The following is a 22,914-nucleotide window of genomic DNA, read 5'->3' as shown; positions in this document are numbered from 1 at the left end:
AAAATTTCTTTCAATTCAGAGTCTTGCCTTTTTTTTTTTTTTTTTTTTTTTAATGAAAATTTACTAGCAATTTCTGAGTAAAAAAAAAGTTTCAGAGTAAATAATTTTTTTTGGTGTAGGCGATTTAATGGTTTTCAGAAAAATAAAAAATAATGATAATAATAAAATATAAACAGTACAATTAACAAAAAAAAAAAAACCTTCTTAAAAAAAGAATTCATGAAATTGCAATAATGGAAATAGTTGGTGGCTGGGCTGTTATTGTAATAAATGTATTATTTGTAAATGTATTTTTTAAATTACTTAATAATAATAATAATAATAATAATAATAATAATAATAATAGCATTTTTTTTTAAATCACAAGAAATTATTTAACTCATAAATATGATGCCTACCTTGAATGCATTTAAATTTACTGAGGATAAAAACATCCAAATGGATAAATTTAAATATTTAAAACAACTGATATTAGTTTCCCTCAAACCTGACATTTACAAAAATCTTGTCTGAAGAAAAAAGTTGAACCTAGTTAAAAGAAAACATTCCTAAATTTTTTTATAGTTCACTCGTGTAGTTTTATTTTGTTCAGATGTTTACTATTACAAAAATATAAAAATATATTGTCATTTTAGTTCCCGAAAATTATACAGATTCAAGAGGGATCAAATGAACTAGACGTTTGACGCTAATAAACAAAAACCACTGCTAATAATTAAAGATATTGGCTTTTTAGTCTAAGGTTTTACTATGACTTCGAGATTCGAGATTCGAGGCTTGTGACAACTTGCCCCGGTGTCCCAGTCACAGATTCTTACGGGTTACATTGTCTGCTGTCTCCCTCTGCTGGTCATTACTGTACACAATATACACACAATTAGCTTTATTTTTCGAAAGCCCTGACCTCGTGGACATTTCTCAGAAACGAGAAACGGATATAGTGTGAAAAGTAAAGAGCCTGATGAAAGTCTGATTCAGCTCTCATTTGTCAAGAGCTGTTGAGGTTTGCAGTTTCTCTAAATCACATGTTCTCCACACCACTGCTGTAGATACATTCATATTTCAATTTCACGAGAGGCCAGCTGAGTGTATGTAAAACACCAGTCTACTGTTATCTATAGTCTCGTCTCCAGTGCAGCACCCTTGAGGAAATTGTGGGCTGAAGGAAGCAGCGGACGATCCAAGCCGAAGCCGGAATAACGTCTCGAGTGCAGATTGATCCAGAACAGTGTGGGATTATCGAGAGAGCCAGAAGAGCTTGGTGCTCACACTATATCTGAGGCACAGCCAGAACCCAGAGTCAATTACTTCCATTTATCAAATATGATATATACAATTTTATTCTGGATAAAGTGAGCACATTTGAGATAAAAAAAACTTTGATTCAGTTAGATATAAATAGACTCAACAATACCAAGAAAAAAAGATTTGTGCGTTTAGATAATATAAAAATATATTTTTAAATGTATTCCTATTCCTATTTGAAAACTCAGATTTTTGCTAAAGCTGGATTATAGTGAAAACAATAAAATACATTCAGACAATCGACAACTATAATTAGTACAGACTTAAGTGAAGGTTGACTTGTAGACTTTCTGAGGACTTTCTTTTTTCTTTTCTTTTTTTTTTAGGAGCGAGTTGACATTTTAAATGTTATACATTTACTGGAGTAAAAGTAAAATAATTGTAAAATGTAATAATACAATTACCATGTTTTTAAATGTGTTAATTACAATATCTTATGCCTAAACTGTTTTTCTTTTCTTTTTTCCTTTTGCTTAAATCTATCTAAATCTATCTATGATATGCCGTTTATAAGCAGGATCCTTTTATGACAATACTGAAACGTGTTTTAAATGAACTGTGTTGTTTTTTTCTTTCTTAACCTACTGTATGTATATCCTCAAAAAATATTCAACTAAGTACAAAGTGTCATAACTAGCCTGACCTACTCTTAATCGTGCCATTAAAGTTTATGAACTCTAATCTAAGCAAAAATAAAAATAAAAAATAAATAAATACAGATCCCATCCCCAAACATTATTTATTCGCATCTGAACAAAATACAAAAAATTGCTCAAATCCTATAAAGAAGGACAATAGTAGTCGGGAGGCTGTCCTTCTGTCTGCAGCCACATGGTGGAGTCTTGTCTAAATCAGGAGAAATGACTAAATAAGAGGCTTTAATTGTATATACATGCTCCTTCCTAACAAACACATTAAAATGAAGCCTTTGCTGCTTTTAAAACTAACCACAGCGAGACTAAAAAGACGAAAGATTGATATGCGTCGTCAAGGATCCAAGGACCACAGGAGACAGACAAACAAACTCTTCCCGCTTTTTTTTTTTTTTTTTTGTTAGTTTGGCGTCCTGTTTGAGAGAAAACAAGTATTTTTTTCCCGTGCCAGTAGAAAACATATGCAGTGCAGCTCTGGGTTGTTCTTTTCTTTTCTTCATTTCCACCGACCGTAAGAAAAATCAGATGCTGAAAGACTCTATTAATTTGGGAAACTCTGCCAAAACCTCAATCCACATGAAATTCTTTACCCTTTGGAGAGAAAGATCTCCTCTTGAGCTACAAACCAAATGTCCGATCTCCTCCCTAAATGACAGTTAAACCCCTCAAACAGTGCACCGTCGCTGCACTGGGCCTCACAGCGCTCACCCGAAGACCCCAAAAAGGCTCGGATCGTCTCGTAATTAATATTCCTCGAGAAAGAACCCATGAGGAACCAATTATTCAATAAGCCCCCCAGCCCCCATTGTTTAATGTGTCGTACAGGACGCTTCCAGCCGGTGGATCCAGAGGTCCAGCACTGCGCCATGGGCCGGGCTCGAGCCTCGACCGATGCACGGCGGTAATTGAGATCAGATGCGAGCGCGACCTGCTCGGAGGGTAACCTGGAAGCATTTATTTTATGGAAAAGATGTTTAGTTAAGTGCAGCGCTGTGGTCTAATGAGGCTGGACTGGGTTCTGTGATGAATATGATTGGTGAAAGCTCTGAAGGCTGGTTCCTGAGTCCTTCCTTCCTCGCGCACGCATCAGGTTACAGATTAGTAGACTTCCTGTCCACTCCGAGCATTTACCCTCGAAAAGACGATTCTTTAATGACGCTTTTCGTGTATTGGACTCAGATGCATTAATCCTTCTTCTTTGTGACTTAGTGTTTGATAAGAGGGGCTCTTTGAGGGGCTCTGTGAGGCATCATGAGCCCGCTCTCTGATGACATTGAACTCTGGGGGGCATTAGCCTGTGACTAATTTCGCATTATAACTAATTAACATATGTTTTTTTTCTTGTCCTATTTATTAATTTATCTAAAAGTACATTTAAAAAAATACAAAGACTTGTATTTGTCAAAAATATATATCTGTGAAACAACCATCCTGATATCACGATGAAGAAAAACTTGATTTAAAATGTTATTCTTGAAGTATTTTAATAAAATTCAAAAACAAGAAATCGGTCACGTGGTCCAGCAACACCAGCACAATCATAACAACAGGAAATGATCACGGAGAAGACCACAGACGCTTATTATGTCTGTCAAGATCAATAAATCAGCTAAAATATCACATAATTAGATTTTTTTTAATGCATAGACAAAGACATTTCCATTTTTAAAATGGCATGATGTGATTCCTTAACATGTAATATTAATAAATAATAATTCATGATATTAAAAACCTTGAAAAACCTACAAAATCCTTTTTTTTTTTTTTAATAATGACTAAGATGTGTACACTCACCGTTTAAGGAAATTATGATATTACTTTCTACTTAATGGTTGCACCACATTATATTTTTAGTCAATTAATTGAATCCAGTCAATAAGTGATCAATAATTTTGGATTTATTTAAAACCGTATGAAGCAAACATGATAGAGGCTAGATTTACTACAAACTTAGCACATGTTATACATTTGATAGATGTAAAATCTTTCCTGATTTGCGCCGATTTCTTATAAGAATGACCACCTTTTTTTCCTATGCTGGCGTTATTTGAGATGAACCTCCTCTAAAGGACACATAAAAACAATAAATGTGGTCGGTTGATTTACATGTCCTTCTTGTGGAAGTTAATGTGCTACAAAGTTGACCAGACTTTATGCCACTAAAAATATATATATATATGTTATTTAATGGCTTTAATGATTCAGTGAAGCACCTTTAACATCCATGGCACCTTCCCAATGGATAAAAGTATCTTTAGATTACTGAAATGTTCTTCACACTAAGACAAAAAAGTTATTTTAAGAGCAGGGGCCAGTTGCATAAACTTAGCCACCATGTTTTAAGAACTACAGTAGTTTGACCAGCTAGCACTTGTCAAGGGGAAATCAGTCTCACTTTTCCAACACAAATAAAACCAATCTGCCTTTTTCATAACCAAATTAGAAAATGCATGACCATTCTTGAGGATTAGATGCAGCCGGCCACGATTCACTGAAAGGTTCTTTTCAGAACAAAAATAGTTTGAAAGTCCCTTTTCGGAAGCTTTATTTTAAGTCAGTGTGTGAGACTCCAACCACCTCAGATTCCTGAAGTAAACTGTATACTATTTTTAGATGCTACTTGCTGAGAAATCTTGGTGGCCTTAGACAGCAGTCACTCACACCACTACCCAATCTGTTCCTGACACAAAACTACAGTCCACTGACACTAGTGATCACAGACTCAGTGAGAGGCCTTTAACTAGCTTGCAAGGCAGGTGCTGCCTCCTCCTTGTTTGTGCAGTTAAGACTTCAGCTCTGTGCATACATGCATGTAGGCCTATGCCGTGCCCCCACTCGCCTCATCTCGCATCCCTCCGTGCTTTGAGCCGTTGATTACGGTCCTCCCGGGGGGATATGGAGACTCCGTGGAGATGGGGGCATCTAGAGCTCCAGTCACTTAGGATCAAGACAGGGGCAGGAAATCGCCACGGACTTAAAACTAAATATATAATTCCTCCCGTGCTGGTAATCACAAGGTCCAGACGATTTGAAATGACAGTTTAACCACTTCAAACTCAAAGACGTTTCTGTTCAATAGGATCCATCTAATGAGCGCACCCTGGGCAGGGATCTAATTGCACGTAGCACAGGTTTAGGTCGTTCAGGTTGGATGGAGGGCAACCGGAAGGAAACTATTTCCACAGACTAAAATCCCAACTAGAATAGACTGTGGTCAGATTTGCGCCATATTTCATTTATGACAGGAATGGAAATGAGGCTGAAGTAAGTGCATTCAATGGATTGTGCTGTTGTTTAACAACATACAAACTGTTTGCCTGATGAATCATCTTTCTGTAAGTAAAAAAATGAGACTTGTGTGTTCTGAAAATTCTTCTTGACCTAGGATCTTTATTCAGTTTGTGTCATTGTAAACACGTTACATAATCAGATTACTTTTTTCCCTACTTTAATAAAGTATAGGCTAACACAAGAGTAATGTAATGTATACTTTCCATAAAAAGTAACTAACGTGATTAGTTAACAGCCCAATTTTCATCCATGTAAAATTCAATAATGTGTCTAACCTGTAAGGTCTAAAGTTTACATTTTGTATAAAAGTCAGATCTGCATTTGTAGTGCTTGGAAAACAATAAAAGGTTTAAGGTTAGCTAAGCTTATGGTGTAAAATTAAGCAATTTACACTTAAATAAAAAAACTATATAAAGCTTTATATTATTTACTATAAAATGAATCAAAAACTACAAATTTCCACTTCATGGAAAACAGATTGATCTCCCATTTTGTCTAATCAAATGGCTCTGAAATGAACAGGTCTCTGGCTTTAGTTCCTCTTATACCACCTGAACCAAGTAATAGCATAAATCATAGTTCATAGCTGCGGCTACTGTCTATTTTGTATTATTATAGAGAATTTTTTATTATAAAGGGATAAGTTCATCAGTCTATCCTGTTTCAACTTCCAAATTTCATTAGGAAATATGTAAACACAAGGAAAGAAAACAGTAAAATATATATTTTTTTGGCCTTCGAAGAACCTGATTTCACAAAATAACCTTTCAGTGAACAGTTCTTAAAATAAAAAATAAAAAATCTTATTGTACATAACTTTTTAATAATCTAAAGAACCTATTTTTCCATTACAAAGAAACCTGAAAGGTCCCTTAATGTGCAGAAAACTGTAGAAAAAAAGGTTTGCTATAAAAAAGATGGATTTCGATTCTGCGTTTCCTCACAGGCAGCATAATAAATGATCAGGGAGGAAAAGTTTGTTAGGCTGATATCGAATAACAGCGGCGAGCTCGAAGTCCAATTCAAGTGTGAAGTGACACGAGCACGCGGCGGTTAAATCTAACCGCGCGTTCGCGCAGGCTGTCATCATGCCGGCATTACAATGCAGTTCACTAGCAGCCACATATTAAGTTGTGTAATTCTTGAAAAAGCGCTCAGATTGACCTGAGATCAAGAATGAATAATGCATTTGCCAGAAAAGGCTTCGATTTGAACTCCTTACTCGCTCCCCTGATATATGCATGACTATCAGAGGAAGAGAATCCGCGCTAATTTCCCTTCCACTTTGCATATGCAGTGATCATGCCCTTATGGCACCGACACCCCGACGGAAAATCTCTTTTCATCTCCAGCGAAGTGCATCTCGCGCTTAAACTGATTGGATTCTTGATGAGGCGGTCGGGGTGGCTCGCGCACTTCAGGCGAGGACGCGTCGAGCGCGCGGGAGCCAAATCGGTGCCACTGAAGTGATTAAACGCGCTCTCGAAGCATCTCCGCGTACGGATGCGTGCGTGGACCGTAATCAGTGCACGCGGATAGGGAAAGTATAGCACAGCGCTGCTCCTTCGCTGAAGACCCCGTTGTCTGTAAAGTGCTCATATTCCCACCTAACCAACAGATCAGTGTTCTAGCATTGTCACGAGACTGAGAGGATGAATAATGCAGTGCAGTCCTAACTCATTTGCATGCAAACAAGGGAGGAAATATGGAAGATTTCCATGTGTTTTTGCACGGCAAACAGAAAATGCCGATGGACACTTGCCTCAGTTAATAGATTGTTTTGTTTTTGCATGCACACTGACCCCGTTCCGACACGGGTCAAGAGGTGACGGTCCACGTTACGCAGAGTGTGTATATTCTGCGATGCGAGTTTACTGTCAATTCAAGAGTTTACAGAGCCAATTTACATGTATATATTTCCAGCGACACAGAAGGAAAAACATTTGGTCTCCCCGCTGCTATCACAATCCTCTCCATCATGGTAGTGGTAAACAGAGAAACACACAGTAATCCACTTGATAAATGTCAAGTGAAATGAAGCTATCAGCTGAAAGCAATTTTCGGGGCCGCGCGCGGAGCCAGCGACTCGGGCTTTTCACCCCTCCATCGATCACGAGCCTCTCTCTCAGGCCAAGGTATACAATGCCCCCAAATTACTGACATATGGACCGCGGGAAACCTGCCCATTTCCTCTGTCTGCGAGCTAGCGCCTCTAAACTTTTGTTTATTTAGTGACCCCACGTTTTCATCCATTAGAGACAATGCTTACGGTTATTGCCGAGAAATACTGTTGGACATGCAAGGAAAAACTGAAGACGGAATGTTGTATAAAATAAATAAATAAATACAAATTCGCAACCAGGAGGTGATAATGCAACCACAACGCTGTTAACCCATAAGTGTTCTCATAAAAAAAAAAAAAAAAAAAATGCAATAGCTCAATACCACATTTTTTTTTTTTACATATATATATATTTTTTTTTTTTTTTTTTTTTTTTTTACATTTTTTTGTCTCTTGCAACTGATTAGAAACAGTCAAGTTCCTGTTGACTAGTCACGTTATTGCCATTTATGGCTGAGCATGCACCCCATTCAACTTTCGTCCAGCTGTCGAAATTGTAAGAAGTTAATTAAGGAAAAAAAAAAAAAAGGAAATTATTTTAGATTTGAATGGTTTTAAACTGTAAGTAGTCATATGAAGCCTGAATGAAATAGTTTTTTATTGGCACCTATACAGTTCCATAAAGAACCTAATCTTAAAAATACGTAAAGGCTCAGAATAAGGCTTTGCGCAGTGATGCCACAGAAGAACTATTTTTAAATCATCAAAGAAACTTTCAGTAAACTGTTCCTAAAAGAGAGCAACGTTATTTTATTTTATTTTTTATTTTTTTAAGTGTAAAGATTATTTAAATAATCTAAAGAATCGTTTTCCACAATAAAATGCACTGGAAAATTTCCATGGATGTTAAAGGTTCTAAATGGAACCATTGATGGCAATAAAAAACATTATTTCTAAAAGTGTAATAGTGAGAGAAGGTTCTTTAGATGATTAAAATGTTCTTTACACTCCGGAAAAAATGGTTGTTTTGGTTACAATTTGAGTTAAAAATGGTTACAGTTCACAGAAAAGTTGATATTTTATAGCACTTTCTGTAAAACACCCCTTTTCTTTTAAAGAGAGTAGCCCAAAAAAACCTTGGAACATTCATCAACCAATAAGAATCAGTATTCAGCACTGAGAATTCAGAAATGTTGTGGCAGAAGAAGATATATTTCACATTGCCATTGTAGAATAATCTTGGGCATCAAGTTTCAACAGTAATAAACAAAGAACAATAGATGTGGAAATATGATTCAAAAAGACGAAGCACACAAACACACACACACACACACACACACAGACTACAGCACAAGGACAGTAACTAAACCATTTTATTAATTTTACATGGCTAGATCTGATCATACAGATGAAAATATGACTATTTTAGGCCGTTTTTGTGAATGCGAAACAAATGTTGGCAGCATGTTGCTTTGTGCTCTCATCCTCCATCCTGTGTGACTAACAGCCTCCTGTAAAGACCACAGCGTTTACATTCAGTGCGGTGCTTTTCACATAAACACCACGTTTGTGGCATCGCTTTGATTAGGAGGAGTACCCCAAATCACATTAAAACTTCATTTGTCCTGCGTTTGTTTGTTTGGAGATGTGAACACAAGCAGCGTCATAAGCCACTGGCGTGCCATGCCTACATTTGTTTATGCATGAGAAAAACACCCAAACACCCATCCAAAACACCACCTTCCATCGCCACGATCATCAACTGTTTTCTGTTTGGGGGATTTTTGTTCCAGTCACAAGAACAGCTGATTGTTTGTGACCTGATGATAGAGAGACAAACGGACCGGGGCGTTATGAAAGTCATCCGAGTAACTCCTTGGTTTTAGTGGCCAGCTGTTTGTCAATGTCTGCCACGTAACCGTCTGCCATTTGTTGAATCTAGTGATGTTGGACAAAACAAGACAGAACAAATGTAAATGATTATTATTTATACATAAATACCATACAATATTTACACAATCACATATTTGTGTGACTGCAAAAAAATACCTTGTAGGTATTTATATGTTGGTTTATTTAGATTATAGATTATTAATATATATCCCTTTTTATTATTACTACTACTATTAGTACTAATGCTAAATTAACATTTTTAGTAATAATAAAACAATTTATTAGCATCAGTACTACTACTAATACTAGCTGCTAATTATTGGCTATTTATTAATAGAACAATAATTATTAATAACATTTAAATTATTTTTATTAACATTTATTTTTATTCATATTTACTGCAACTACTAAAAGTACCAGTAATAATCTATATTTAATAATAATAATAAGACTAGTATTAATATTTATAATATTATATTAATATTTTGATTACTACTATTGCTAAAACATTCTAATTAAAATGAATAAAACTGCAATTAAAATATTTATAATTATTTACTATTACTAAGGGCTGGGTATTGATTCAGATGTCCCGATTAAAATCAATTCTATTCAGAAAAAAATTACTTTATTCAACAGCACATAATCTCCAAAAATTGCACTACGGTGATGTGGAGAGAAATAGAGGAGAGGAATTGTTGAATAAAGACCTTGACTATGGGACAGTCTGAAGCCTCCCGGTTTTCATCCAAAATATCTTCAATTGTATTCTGAAGACGAACAAAGCTTTTACGGGTTTGGAACGACATAGAGGTAAGTGATTAATGACAACATTTTCATTTTGGGGTGTGTGAAATAAATACCCCATAAATAAATGTGTGCTGAAATAAATACCGGAAAAGATTGATTTGCTGCTTTTGAGAATAAATATCAAATCACTGTCATTTAAAAAAAAAAAAAAAAGATTAATGGAAAAAACTTTTTTTTGCCCAGCTCTACTATTACTATACATTCATATAATATTAATAAAACATGAAATAAATTATTATTATTATTAATTACTACTGCAACTACTACTACTGTGAAAATAATATTATTACTAAAACAATAATTAAAAATATACATAATAATAATTATTAAAATTACAACTGCTGCTGCTACTGCTACTTATGATAATAATAAACATGAATTATTAATAAAATAAGTATTAATACTGTATTATTATTATTATTATTATTGTTATTTTAATAAATGTAAATGAATATTTATGCATTTATTAATAATAAAACAACAATAATTAAAACATTTAATAATTTATTATTAATACTACTACTACCACTACTAATAATAATAATGCACATGAATTTATTATTAATTAACAACTATTCATAATTATTATTATTATTGTTACTATTACTACAATTCCTACTACTTTCAATACCTTCAAGTTAATAATTAAAAAAAAAAATACTACTACTACTATTATTACTACTGATATTAATAAAAAATATATAATTAATATTTATTTTTATTTTATTTCTTGGTTAATCCTTATTTGTGTCACCTGTTTTTCTACCAAGTGAATGGTATCTTCAGAGACGCTCTCTTTGGACTTCTTCACTCGCGTCACGGCATTGGTCCGTACTTTCCTCAGCGAATCCTTGGCCTTGTTACTGAACTGCTTCGCCACTTTCACCAGATTCTCCCTGTGTTCACGCGTCACCCTGGAAGTCAAACACACGGTTAAACCAACACATTTTAGATCATAATAATCTCTGAAATGTCTCCAGATCAGTTGTGCTAATTTATCATTTTAGACCAAATGACATTTAGAGAAAGAGTCACGTCATTCAAACAGCTATAAGCACAGTCTTTGAAAATAAACCAAAAAGTCTAACAATAAACAAACTGTTGTTCTCGCCCAAATTCTGCTGTAGGTGTAGAAGTTTCCCCATCTTATAATTGGCATTTTGCTGCCAGCCATTTGCAAACAGTCCAAGAGTAGTGTCTGTTTACTCTAAACAATGTTCATAATTACTGATTCGGAGCCAATCAAGCCTCCCGCTCTCTTTAGAAATGCAAATGCATGCGAGGAGGCTGTGCTGATTACGGGCGAGACGTTCGGCCCCTCCGAACACGCTGCCAGACGAGCACCTGCTGCTGGAGCTAGAGCTAGAGCGCGCTCTCGTAATCAAACAGTTTTGTGCTTTGTAGAATGAAGGCCGTGCGGCGAGACTCTTAGGCTTGGCAGGGAAGAGCAGTTCAAGACCTCTGCGTTTGCTTCTTTGTGTCACATATAAAAGAGAATATACAGCGAACAGAAGGGAACATGACAAATGACAACACAACGCCAATATACACTTACTAGGGTGTTCTGAATGGTTCTTTGGAGTGGTTATGCGGTTGATAAGGTGCAGCTACAGTTTGTAGCTGGCACAGTTGATACTAAGGCCTTTTTTACACTAGTGCGTTTTCGTTTTAAAACAGTATTTTAAAATGAATACAATCCTTGTCTACATTGACGTTTTCACTGCATTTTGGAAACGCTTTTCACTACACAACCAAAAACACATGTCACATGACCATTCAGGCAGGTACAACCATAGATATGTAAAGGTAGATTCCCTGTTATTCAGATGGCGGACACGTCTGCGTGCTTGGGGCGGTCGAATGGGGAAACAACCTAACGTTATAGATATCTATGGGTACGGCTATGAGCATGATGTTATTGTTTACATGTTCGTCAAGGATACGAAGAGCTAATGTGGGCAGCCACACCATTTTCAAAAGTCTCCATTTTGGTCCGTTTACACTAAAACGCTACCCCACAGTTTTCAAACTGAAACAAGGGCTGCAACATTTTCAAAAGTCTCAGTTTTCGAGTGTAACCATAGTTAGTAATGTAACCATGCGTTTTAAAATGAAAACTCACTAGTGTAAACGTAGCCTAAGATGATCTGGATTAGGGCTGTCACGATTATTTGATTCAATTCAAGTACTTTATTAACATACATACCTGAAAAACGTGACATGGCTCCAAATATAATCCTTGAACTGGGGATTGGGGACTACCCCATCCCCGAATAACATTTTTGAGAATACTATGCCATAAGCTATTCTATTCTGTTTTGTAGTATAAATAATGCGAGAAAATGTTAAAAATAAAAAAAGCACTTAAATAACTGAAAAACTAAGTGTGGAGTATTGAACACTTCATGCACTCGACTGTTGCAGATTTAATTGCTTCATAGAGGGGTAGGTGCAAAAAGACTCAATAACCTATTTATTATAATTCATACACTACATGGTTGAGTACACAGCGCATAAGTAAATGATGTGCAAGTACATAGCGTATAGTGTGTCATTTGGGATGCAGTCCTCGTTTATTTTTAGATGATCGAATGAAGAGATGATCTGTCCATAGTAAATGCTGCTCCACACAAACAGTGATCATTTACATGTGGGGAGTGTCTCAAACTCCATCTCTGCATACCGTTGTGAGTTTGGGATTATTATAATGTTCATCTGGGATCAATGTGCACCATTCTATCATTCTATCAGATCTATAATGTAAATCATTTATAAACCTATGCCAACACAGGAGAATACATAATCTTTCTCAATATGCTAACTTTTCATCTGGCCATAACTTAACTGGCCCCATGCGCCATTTATCTGGGACACTGCCTGGCCAGGATTTTTATATTGCCTAAAACATCCAAAGTAGTCTGCAAAGTGAAAACATCAAAAACTTTTAGGCAATTTTATGCAATAAAGGGATCCTGGCAAGGACGGGTCCCTTACAAATGGCCCATATGGTCACCCTACGATAACCAAAATAATCATTAGTGACAGCCCTGTTCTGCATCGTTCCTAGGGTGACTGTTTATTACCTCTAGAGAAAAGAGCCTCTCCATCAACCTGCTGAAAAAGTTAAAACCAGCCTAAGCTGGTCCCCCAGCCCAGTCAAGCATGTTTTCAGCTGGTCTATGTGGTCTCCAGTCTTAAGATTTAGAAAGTCTTAACTTTCTTAACTTCAGTCTTAACTTAAGAAAAGTGCCAAAAAAATCCAAAAATGTCCTAAAGCAATGGTTATGCATGCCATAACAAGCTAAAAACACATTAAAGAGACATTAGCATTGCACAGACAACAGGATAAAAATGAGACAGAACGACAGGAACTGGAGTGAAAGCAAACAAAGCTTGTAGAAAGTGTTGTTAAAAGGAAAGGTGAGAGTGGTCATGGGGATTCAGGCCCTGGGCGGTAAAACACTCACTTGGGAACAGGCACCCTGATGATAGTGCCCTCCACCTCCGGGTTGAGTCCCATGCTGCTGTCTTGTAAGGCACGGGTGACGGCTGCCGTGGCCTGAGGACACATCGCACACACACACACACACACACATCAGAGCTAATGACAGCCAGCTGGGCTTGTGGTACCTGCTGCAAAACTTCACACACCCTTTGCATCTCTCCAGCCCTCATATCTCACAAGACCACCCCCTTCCAGATCAGTGGAGTATCCCAGCCCTGGGCCCTTTGATCCAGAAGGAGCTGGGCAGCATCTCCCCATGATGGAGCTCTAGAGAGCGAGGTAGAGGGGTGGAGCGTGTGGTGTAGCAAGCGCCGTAGGGCACTGTCAGCGCCTGATCCAGTGGGACGGCGCTGAGAGGTTGCAGTGCAGGGCCATGACCCACCGTGACCCTGTGTCGGGGGTTTTTGCCTGTTCACCTCATCTCCTGTGGCCAGACTAGCTTGAGATTACACTCTGAACTTACATGCATGCAGTCTAGTGTGTATACATCATAGTGGATTTAGTTTGTTTAGACTGGAATACTAGTGCATACTGCACAGTATTTACTGTATATGCCTATTATTACATAAAACAGCATGTGAAGTAGTATGCAACAACAAACGTTTAGCACAGTATTGTGCTATAAAGTGCTATAAAGTTCTCCCATTACCACATTGCATGTTCAATTTTGTGTATTTTGCATACACACTGTATACACAAGTTTCAGGAGTGACAACTGGATTTAAATATGGGACTGAATCCCCTAAATTATCATTTTGTGTTTGTATGGAACAGAACTGGTACCATGCCAGGTGTCTCACATGTTTGATATCCAAAGGCTATTTGCAGAGTACGCTCCACTTATTATAAGCGCATTGGGCCTGTTGTTTGGGCTCAGGTCATAACTTGATCAAGTTTATGGAGTTAATAATGTAGGCAAGCATGTCACAGTTTTTTGCCATGTGGATAATTTGATTTGATTTGAGGAATTATGGGTGTCTTCTTATTAGTTTTTTTTTTTCTAGGAAGATCTGGCAACATTTATGAGTCAAAACATACCCTGTTATTTTATTGCCCCACACGTATAGAAGACACAACTCTGATACGTGTTTAAGTAAATCTGAATCAGACTCAGTAACCGTGAGTCATTTTTTACTTCTGTTTGAAGTTAACTTTGAAATTTTATATTGCAGTAATGAAAACAGTTTTAGTTTCATGCAATTTACATCAGTCTATTTACTGACTGGTTATTCATATGTCAGTGTGCAAATAAAGATACATATTCACCATAGAATTTTGTTGTACAAATTAATAATTGAACTATACAATTATGACTTATACAGTTAACTTTTTTCTTCTCCAAACAAAAATAAACAAGCAAAAAAGTATACACGCAAGTGCTGCACACAAATTCCTCTGATGTTAGTATGCATTTCTTGTGAGGTCTGACTCACTTACAGGCATTGTGTGCATGTGCTTTCTCTCTGATCGTCATCAGCCATCATTACTTCCTGGTGGTTCATAACTTTACGGTAAAACCCGTATTGTTCTGTTTAGTATGTAAAAAAAAAAACAATCTGTATCCCCATGTACTTGTGTTTAAACAGAGAATTGGGTTCAAAGTCAACTTGAAAAACCTTGGGCAAAAAAATCCTAATTTTCTTAATGATTCTGGATACCACACAGGCACACGGAGAGTGAAAGCTAATGACACACACAACAGCCACTGGGGTTTCTCAACAAGGCTGCACCTTCCCTGGCCCTTTAATGAATGACTGGAAAACAACTTCTCAGAGAGTGTGTAATGGATTAGAACAATCATAAAGCTGTTTGCTTTTGGCCCGGGCCACTCACCTCTGTGTTGTTTTTTGCAGGCCTGTTAGGTAATGGCCAGTTTCTCCTGACACCGTAAATGGCCGCATATGGTATTAGGGTCATCTGAGCATAAAATCTGACCCCTTAATACTGTGCAGGATCTTTTTTTAGTATTGTGTTAACATAGAGCTGATGAATAGAAAGGCAAACCTATTTGCAAATGGTGTTGTTAACGAAAGGGAAAATTACATTTAGTCATATTTCTGTATTCTTTACATGGCTCTCCGTAACGCTTTATTCTGATTGGACAGTTACAGCATTCAGATGTTTTTGTATAATGACTTCTTGGGCCCTATTTTAACGATCTAAGCACATGATCTAAACTAAAGCACTCAGGGCAGGTGCACTCAGGGAGTGTCCGAATCCACTTTTGCTAGTTTAACGGCGGGAAAACATTCGGCGCACCCAGGCGCAAGGTTTAAATGAGTTGTCCCCATTCTCTGGGTGTTTTTTGGGCGTAACGTACAATAAACCAATCAGAGTCTCATTTCCCATCCCCTTTAAATAATTAAATAACTTAAATAAAAATAGTTATAGTACACATAAAATACAATGCTAAAACTTAAATTTACATTATTTGTTAATTTATTTATAATTTCATATAATTTTTTGCATTTTCATATCTAAAATCAGCAGGTTTTTGATCAACTGATGTATTGTAATGGACTACACAGGAGCTTCAAGCCAAAACCACCATATATCACCTTTAGGGTGATGCAAAACCCCTGTGCCTTGGTTTTGATCATCCTATCAAGGTTAGTTTTGCAATAATGACTGGCTGACTATACATTATCCCGTACATACATGCAATCTTTAGCTTGAAGTCTCCCAGGATGGATGGCGATGGTAGATTGGTGGGTTTTAGAGCCACCAGGAAACTAGAGACTTTGGTATTGAGTGGACATAGGCCAAGAAGTGAGAGCATTAATCTCATTAGGGTTATCTGAACATCAGGCAGAGAGAACTCATATATATCAATGGAGAGAGTGTGGTGATGGGAGGAGGAGGAGGAGGAGGAGAGGAAAAGCAGAAAGACACTGACCTCATAAGACACAGAAAAGAGAGGGAGATATCACACATTAACTCAGGTCTAAGTTCCAGAGGCCACTTTGCGGTCATTTCCTGGCCTGACAGCTAACCACAGAGTCTTGGCCTATGTTTCAATCGTTCTCCAAGAACAAAGGGCTTCCCCCAACAATCAATCAATTTCTCTGAAACCAGGCTGGAAAGAGTCCATCACACTCAGGTTTCAGTAGGAGAAAGAGTGTGTTTTTGGTGTGTGTGCTTGACATTGCATGCAAACAGTATGGAGTGAGAAGTTCTGCAAGGAAGCCCTCTGTAGTTTGGTTCTGTACCTCTGGGAAGCCAGTCATGTTGACCACAAGTAGCTGAGGAGACTTCATGGATATCTGGCCCAGCTGGTTGAGTGGAAATTTGCCATCCTTTGTGGTGACTGTAATGTGGTCCAGCGCACCTGAGAACACAAGAACACAATCCTTTGTTAACCAGTGTGTTTCTCCACAATTTTAAAGTGATTCAACCATTTGCCAATTAAAATAGAAAAAAAAAAAAAAAACTCGTACAGTTTCATAACACCTCCTTATTATTAAACGTAATAGGAAAATTTGGTCATACTTTAGTTTGGGACCAATTCTCACCATTAACTAGTACTTTTTCCCTCAATAAACTCCTAATTTTCTGCTTAGTAACTCTTTCCCCACCACTGATGAGTTATCTCGTCATTTAGAAGACAACGCTTCCCTGCAATTGACAGTTTTTGACAAAAATGCGATTTTCTCAGCTTTTTGCTCCAAATCATACATTTTTATGAAGTGTTGATAAAAAAAAGAATGCTTAAAGATAGAAAGCAATATTTTTTTAAACGTAGAGGCTCTTATCTTTATTTTGTCGATTGCATATTCAAATATTCATACAGCAAAATATACCGGAGTCCATCAAATTTGAGTCAAAAATCATCAAAATCGCTGGCGGTGCCTGGCAACATTTTTCAAAACTACTGGCAGGGAAAGAGTTAATAGGCAGACGTTAAGTTTAGGGATGAGGTAGGATTAGGATATCTAAAATACAGTCATGCAGAATAAGACATTAATATGTGCTTTATTATTCCTAATAAACAGCAAATATTCTAGTAATAGGGATGCTAATAAGCAACTGATGGTGAGAATTTGGCTGAAATCCAAAATGTTTCTCTTTACTGAAAGTGAAAAGCATCAAAAATCACAATTAATCAGAGTGTATGTGATTGTTTGATATACAGTTATTAGCCATGGCATACAGGACCAATGAAAGCGGTCCAATGAGTTAGCGACAAAAATGGAAAGTAAGCAACTGACAAGATGTTGTGCATTGTTGCTGAAACTCAAAGAGTAAAGGCAATAACAACACCGAGGTCATGGGATCCATTCTCAGGAAATTCATGAACCGAAAAAAAGAATGTTTCTGAACTCTAGAATGTTTCGACTGTTTTTGTTCATACAATGAAAGTCATTAAGGCCCAAAACAACGCTGTATGTACCATTGTATGTACAAAAAAACAGACATTTTTCAAAATGCCACAGAAGAAAGAATGTCAGGTTTGGAATGATGTAAGGCTGGGGGAACTATCCCTTCAAGAAAAACAAATGCAATAACTACCTCCACTATCTGTCAACTAGACACTTGCCTGCATTCTGGATCCATTCCCAACCAGCCTAAAAGGTTGCAAAAGAAAAGGCACTTTTCGATGTCTGTTGTGACGACACGTCTCGCTTTCCTTGAGGGATGAAAGCACCCATTCCTTTCTCTCCAGACAGAAAACCAGAGCATTTCGCCAGCATGTCTCCTTCCCTCATCTGCCTTCCCTCACACAGCAGTGTTTCTGTCTCCCGCCCTTTGTCCCCAGTCTAACCTTACTTTATCCCACACTTCTTAAAGACTTGAGAACAGCTGAGACGCACCTTTGATCTTTCAGAACCTGCATGTGCCTTTCTGACCAAAGAAAACACTTGAGAACTTCAAATTCTCTATCTATGCACCATTCTGCCATTCAGTTGAACAGTAACATCTAAGAAGAGCATACTTCAGCTTCTGTCCAATCTCTAAGGAACTGAACAGTGCATATGGTGCCCAACCCTCAATCTCAAATTGGGCCAGGATCCCACCTCAGTTTGTGTGTGTGTGCTACCTGGAAGCCTTCACATCTGCTAACGCTTCCATGAAACATATAGCTGTTTCCTCCACTAAAGATCCATGAGGTTTAACAGGGAAGCTATTAGCCAAATGTGCTCTTTATGGTCATGATACCACCTGCTGCCCTGGCAGTTTCAAAAACATAAATTTTAGTCAATATTCAGAAGCAACACTGGCTTGGTTTTTGATTTACGTTCTTGCAGATGAACCACAAACATGACGACTGTTTAAGCCTTTAGTTGGAAACACCGAACCGATGAGGTGTTTGGAAAAATACAAATGTCTCTGTGAAGCAATGTCCTCTGACGGCAGATTTATCTGGAACAAGAGATGGTATATTTGTGGAGATCCAAACGTAAGCGTTCAATCCTATAGATGACAGACCGACAGGCCGTAATCCTTATGTTGTGTGCCCAGACACAGGGTCACCACATTAATCCTGCACTGCGCAACCTCATTCCCCCAGCCAAGGTGATTCTCCTGTCCTTCACAATAAACTAGCTGCTTAACTAAATCCAGATGAGTCCGTCATTTGCTTAAAAGAACGTCATTTGATTCTGCTATATCACTGAGCTTCCATATTTGCTCCAAGGAACCAAGCTGGAGCAAGGAGGGAAGGACCGGCAAGTCAAGAGGTCAAAGGAAAGAGCATGGACTCCACAACCACAAGTCCCAAATGCCCAGCAGCTGGGTCTTTTGGGATTGAGCTAGAGTGAACGGGGTTGACCTGGATGTACTTTAGGAAGTAGGATCGCAAACAGGGTGACCCCACCTTTTTTCGGAACAATGGTCACGGCCAGAACGTGCAAAGGTGGATTGTTGTGCATTGATCCTCATGGGAGGACAAGGCAACACAATACTACTCTAGCCTTGTGTAACCTCAACATGACATTGATAATGCAGATCAGGGCTCTTAATGTCCAGTCCTGGAGGGCCAACAACCGGTTTAGTTTAGTTTTGACCCTAACACACCCGAACAAGTTAATAAAGGTGTGGTGAATTGCTTGCAAATTATAGATAGGTGGGTTAAATTAGGCACTGGCCCTCCAGGAATTGAGCTTGCGAGCACTGATGTAGCAAGGTTGAAATCAGTGACACCAAACAGCACTGGATCTTGTGTCTTGTTATTGAATGTACACAATAGTTAAGTATATATAAGAATGTGATCCTATATGAGAGAAGCTTTTCAATGAATAAAGCTTCTTATGGCTTCAGAAGTCACATTTATTTCTGTGATTCCTTAATTCTCTGATTCAATTGCTTGTTCACTTTATTACTCAAAAATCAAGAAAGGCTTAATGGAAATGCAGTATATTAAAACCTTTGATTAAAACGTAATTAAAATAATAAAATATTGTTGTTTTTGCAGCATTATTGTCTCGCTTTAAACATTACGAATTCTCATTAAATCAAATAAATAAATAAATATAGTAAGTCATCAAAAGGCAAACAATGTCTTCGATTTAGGATAAGATTTTGTGCATGCATTTAATTATATTATCCATATCTGAAATTAATTGAAATTTAAGAAAATGGAATTAAATTAAAAATTTCTACTACTATATATGTACTATAATACATTGTATAAATGATCAATAAATGTCATTTACATGATCATACATCAAACATGAGGTATAATATGATGGACATTAACTGCTTTGCAAGAATTGAACTTTTAAACTTGGATAAATCTATAGAGAAATAATTTTATTCTACACATCGCTGACTTAATTGGCATAATTAGTCCAAATTAAGTTTGTAATTCCTCTGTTGTGTGCCTGTGTGAATGGCTTCCAGTGGTCAAAAAGCAGCCAGATGGTGTAGTGACAACATTTACCAGTGGGGGCTAACTAGTGTAACCAGTTACAGGTTAAAAAGCACAGGATTGCCTGTGTGTCAGTGTCTGTGTGTCCTGACCTGGGGATGTGCGAATGCTGAGGCTGCGGCTGAAATCTTCTTTCAGAGTAGTCAGGACAGCAGCCATGTCTTCCTTCACCTCCTCCAGGCTGATGATATCCTCCACCAACGCCGCATTGATGTTCACTTTAGCTGTCTGCCCTTTTGCTTTTGCTAACATATAAAAAGCAACAAAGAAGAAAGAAACATTAATGTCTTCAAAAGAAGAGCAGGAGATAGATATGAAAGACTGACCAGCATGCTGGCTGATTGTCTTAGCAATTACAAATGAAAGCAGGATTTCAGACGGGAAAAGAGGGAATCTCTCCTCCCTTCATATGGGCTCTAAACCCACTTGAGTGAACCTAAACAAGCACGGCTATGGGAAACAAACACAATATCACTTCTACCCCTATGCTGGATGTTCTTTGTTGTGGCTCTGTGAGGGATGAGTAGCGGCTGTGCTCCACTCACCTTTACTCTTCTTGGTGGCATAATGCCGGACATGATTGGGCAGGACTGTGGGACAGCTCGCGTGGGGCAGAGAGGGGACTCTTGAACTGGTCACCAGCGGGGTCCTCGAAACGGAGGGCAGAAATCTGCACAGTACTGGTCGCAGGAGGTTAAGATGACTCAATGCCATGTCTGTGGTCACAATACCATGGAGAGAAAATGATTTATGCAAGGATGATAAACACATACAGCAACTTTACATTAAATATAGATAATGAGAAAAATAAAAAGAGTAAAACACATTAGCAACAACACAATGTTGCCACCAGGGGGCGTCTGTAAAATAAAAAAAAAGACATCTACAGAGACGGACAAGAAAACCATCAGTTTCATCAACAGAGTCAAACTGAACTCAAAAGCGTACTTTCTGAAATAGCGTGATTGTCCTTTCAGCACAAATACAAGTGGATGACAAACAACAAATAAAGAGTGTTCGAGATAAAGAATAGGAATAATTCTTTAAAATGCATGTGCAAAGTTCACAGAAATTAATTTACTTTATGTTGGTTTTATATACAAACTATTATATACATTTTAAAGGCATTTAACTTTAATGGCTCAGATGTAATTCCACTGTGAACATGTAATTTCACGGTCTAATTTTTTATTATTGATCTTATTGTCATAAAAGATCAAATTACTTATATTTTAAAAGACGTATTGACCTTGACAGACAGTTGTGAGGGTCCGAGGGGGTTTGTAATATATAATTTAGTTGCACAACATCACTTTGATCAGGTGAAAAAAAAGCATATTTTTAATATATTATTAATATGTATATCCCCAATTTTTTTTTTAAATGTTTTAATTATTCAAGTAATTGTATTTATGAATTGCGTTTTGATTATTTTTCTTTATTCAATTTAATTGTAATTGTGTTTTTTAGTTGCATTAGTTAATTGTTATAATAAAATATTAATTTTATAATTACAATTTTTTCATTAATTTAATACAAAAATGTAAAATATATGTATTAAATGTAGCATAATCCATTCCATACGCCAAATTATTAAAAAATGCAGGCAAATTTAAAAAAAATTTTTTTATGACAATTTAGCAATCTAGTATGTTTTTATCATGTTGCTTGTGTTTTCTAGGTGTTTCTTCCTGGCTCAAGTCAAAAAAGTCCATCCCTGAGTTTCTATTATATTCTAGTCCCTTGATATGTTTCAGGACTTTTCTTCAAATGTAAGTTTATACATTTTTCCACCTTGTTTATAATCCGCCTGGTGAAAATGGTAAGTCTGATGGTTTAGAAAAGTAATAGCACAACTCCCCTGCAGCCGCACGAGTTGACGTATCATTCCTGTCCACAGCACAAACAGTGCTGAGTGTAATACTCAGGGTTAGGGCAGTGCTCCTCAATCCTGGTCCTGGAGGTCCCCCAACACTGCACATTAGAGATGTCTGCTTAATCGAACACATCTGATTCAACTCATCAGCTCATTAGCGGAGACTCTGAGTCCTGCAATGTGTGTGTCACTGCCACTTCGTTTAGTAGCATAAATCTTCAAACGCTGGTTGTTTATCAGCGTGGACTGTAACAACAGCGCTGTTCTGCAGGTGCTCTGGAACAAGCTCGCTCATGGGTTGCTTGCGCCTCTGTCATTGGGTCTTTGTTTTGTCTAGCGTGAGGTATCCCGCTAGTCAAAATACAGCCTGGCTTCTGCTTCTCTAAAGGATAGAGACTGAAACAAGTTTTTGGCCGTGTGTTTTTACAGTTGCTGTGATAAAGATAAGTTCGTGGCATGGGTCTAACAGCAGCCGCTGCAGCTTTCCCCCAAACACGCACAAGCTGAGATTTTTATCGGCTCTTGACGATGCTTGTTGCAGGTTCAATGGGAGCCGCAGCTGTTCTGGTTAGACGCAGATCAAAAAAATGAAAAGCGTGACTCTTCTTGTCGTCCTAAGGAGATGGGAGTTGTCCGACACGGGGTGTGGAT

At 37.4% G+C, this 22,914-nt stretch overlaps 1 protein-coding gene across 3 annotated transcripts in view; it reads right to left on the bottom strand.

Moving 5' to 3' along the window:
* Positions 1-8,666: 8,666 nt before the first annotated feature.
* The window catches only part of LOC127966637 (ribosome-recycling factor, mitochondrial-like), a 16,850-nt gene continuing 2,602 nt past the window's right edge, over positions 8,667-22,914 (bottom strand). For 2 of the 3 annotated variants that reach the window (XM_052567777.1, XM_052567778.1), the window contains 6 exons: positions 20,933-21,103; positions 20,480-20,632; positions 16,729-16,847; positions 13,482-13,573; positions 10,769-10,928; positions 8,667-9,249 (listed from right to left, as the gene is read on the bottom strand). In XM_052567777.1, coding sequence (XP_052423737.1) covers positions 9,172-9,249; positions 10,769-10,928; positions 13,482-13,573; positions 16,729-16,847; positions 20,480-20,632; positions 20,933-21,103 — 773 coding nt within the window. In that variant the 3' untranslated portion in view covers positions 8,667-9,171. Of the gene's footprint in view, positions 9,250-10,768; positions 10,929-13,481; positions 13,574-16,728; positions 16,848-20,479; positions 20,633-20,932; positions 21,104-21,636; positions 21,658-22,914 lie in introns of those variants that run through there. The other variant, XM_052567779.1, reaches the window with a different exon arrangement.

The sequence above is a fragment of the Carassius gibelio genome, chromosome B10 (genome assembly GCF_023724105.1).
Source record: "Carassius gibelio isolate Cgi1373 ecotype wild population from Czech Republic chromosome B10, carGib1.2-hapl.c, whole genome shotgun sequence".
In the NCBI taxonomy this organism is placed as follows: domain Eukaryota; kingdom Metazoa; phylum Chordata; class Actinopteri; order Cypriniformes; family Cyprinidae; genus Carassius; species Carassius gibelio.
This window is presented reverse-complemented; position numbering and strand designations above follow the sequence as displayed.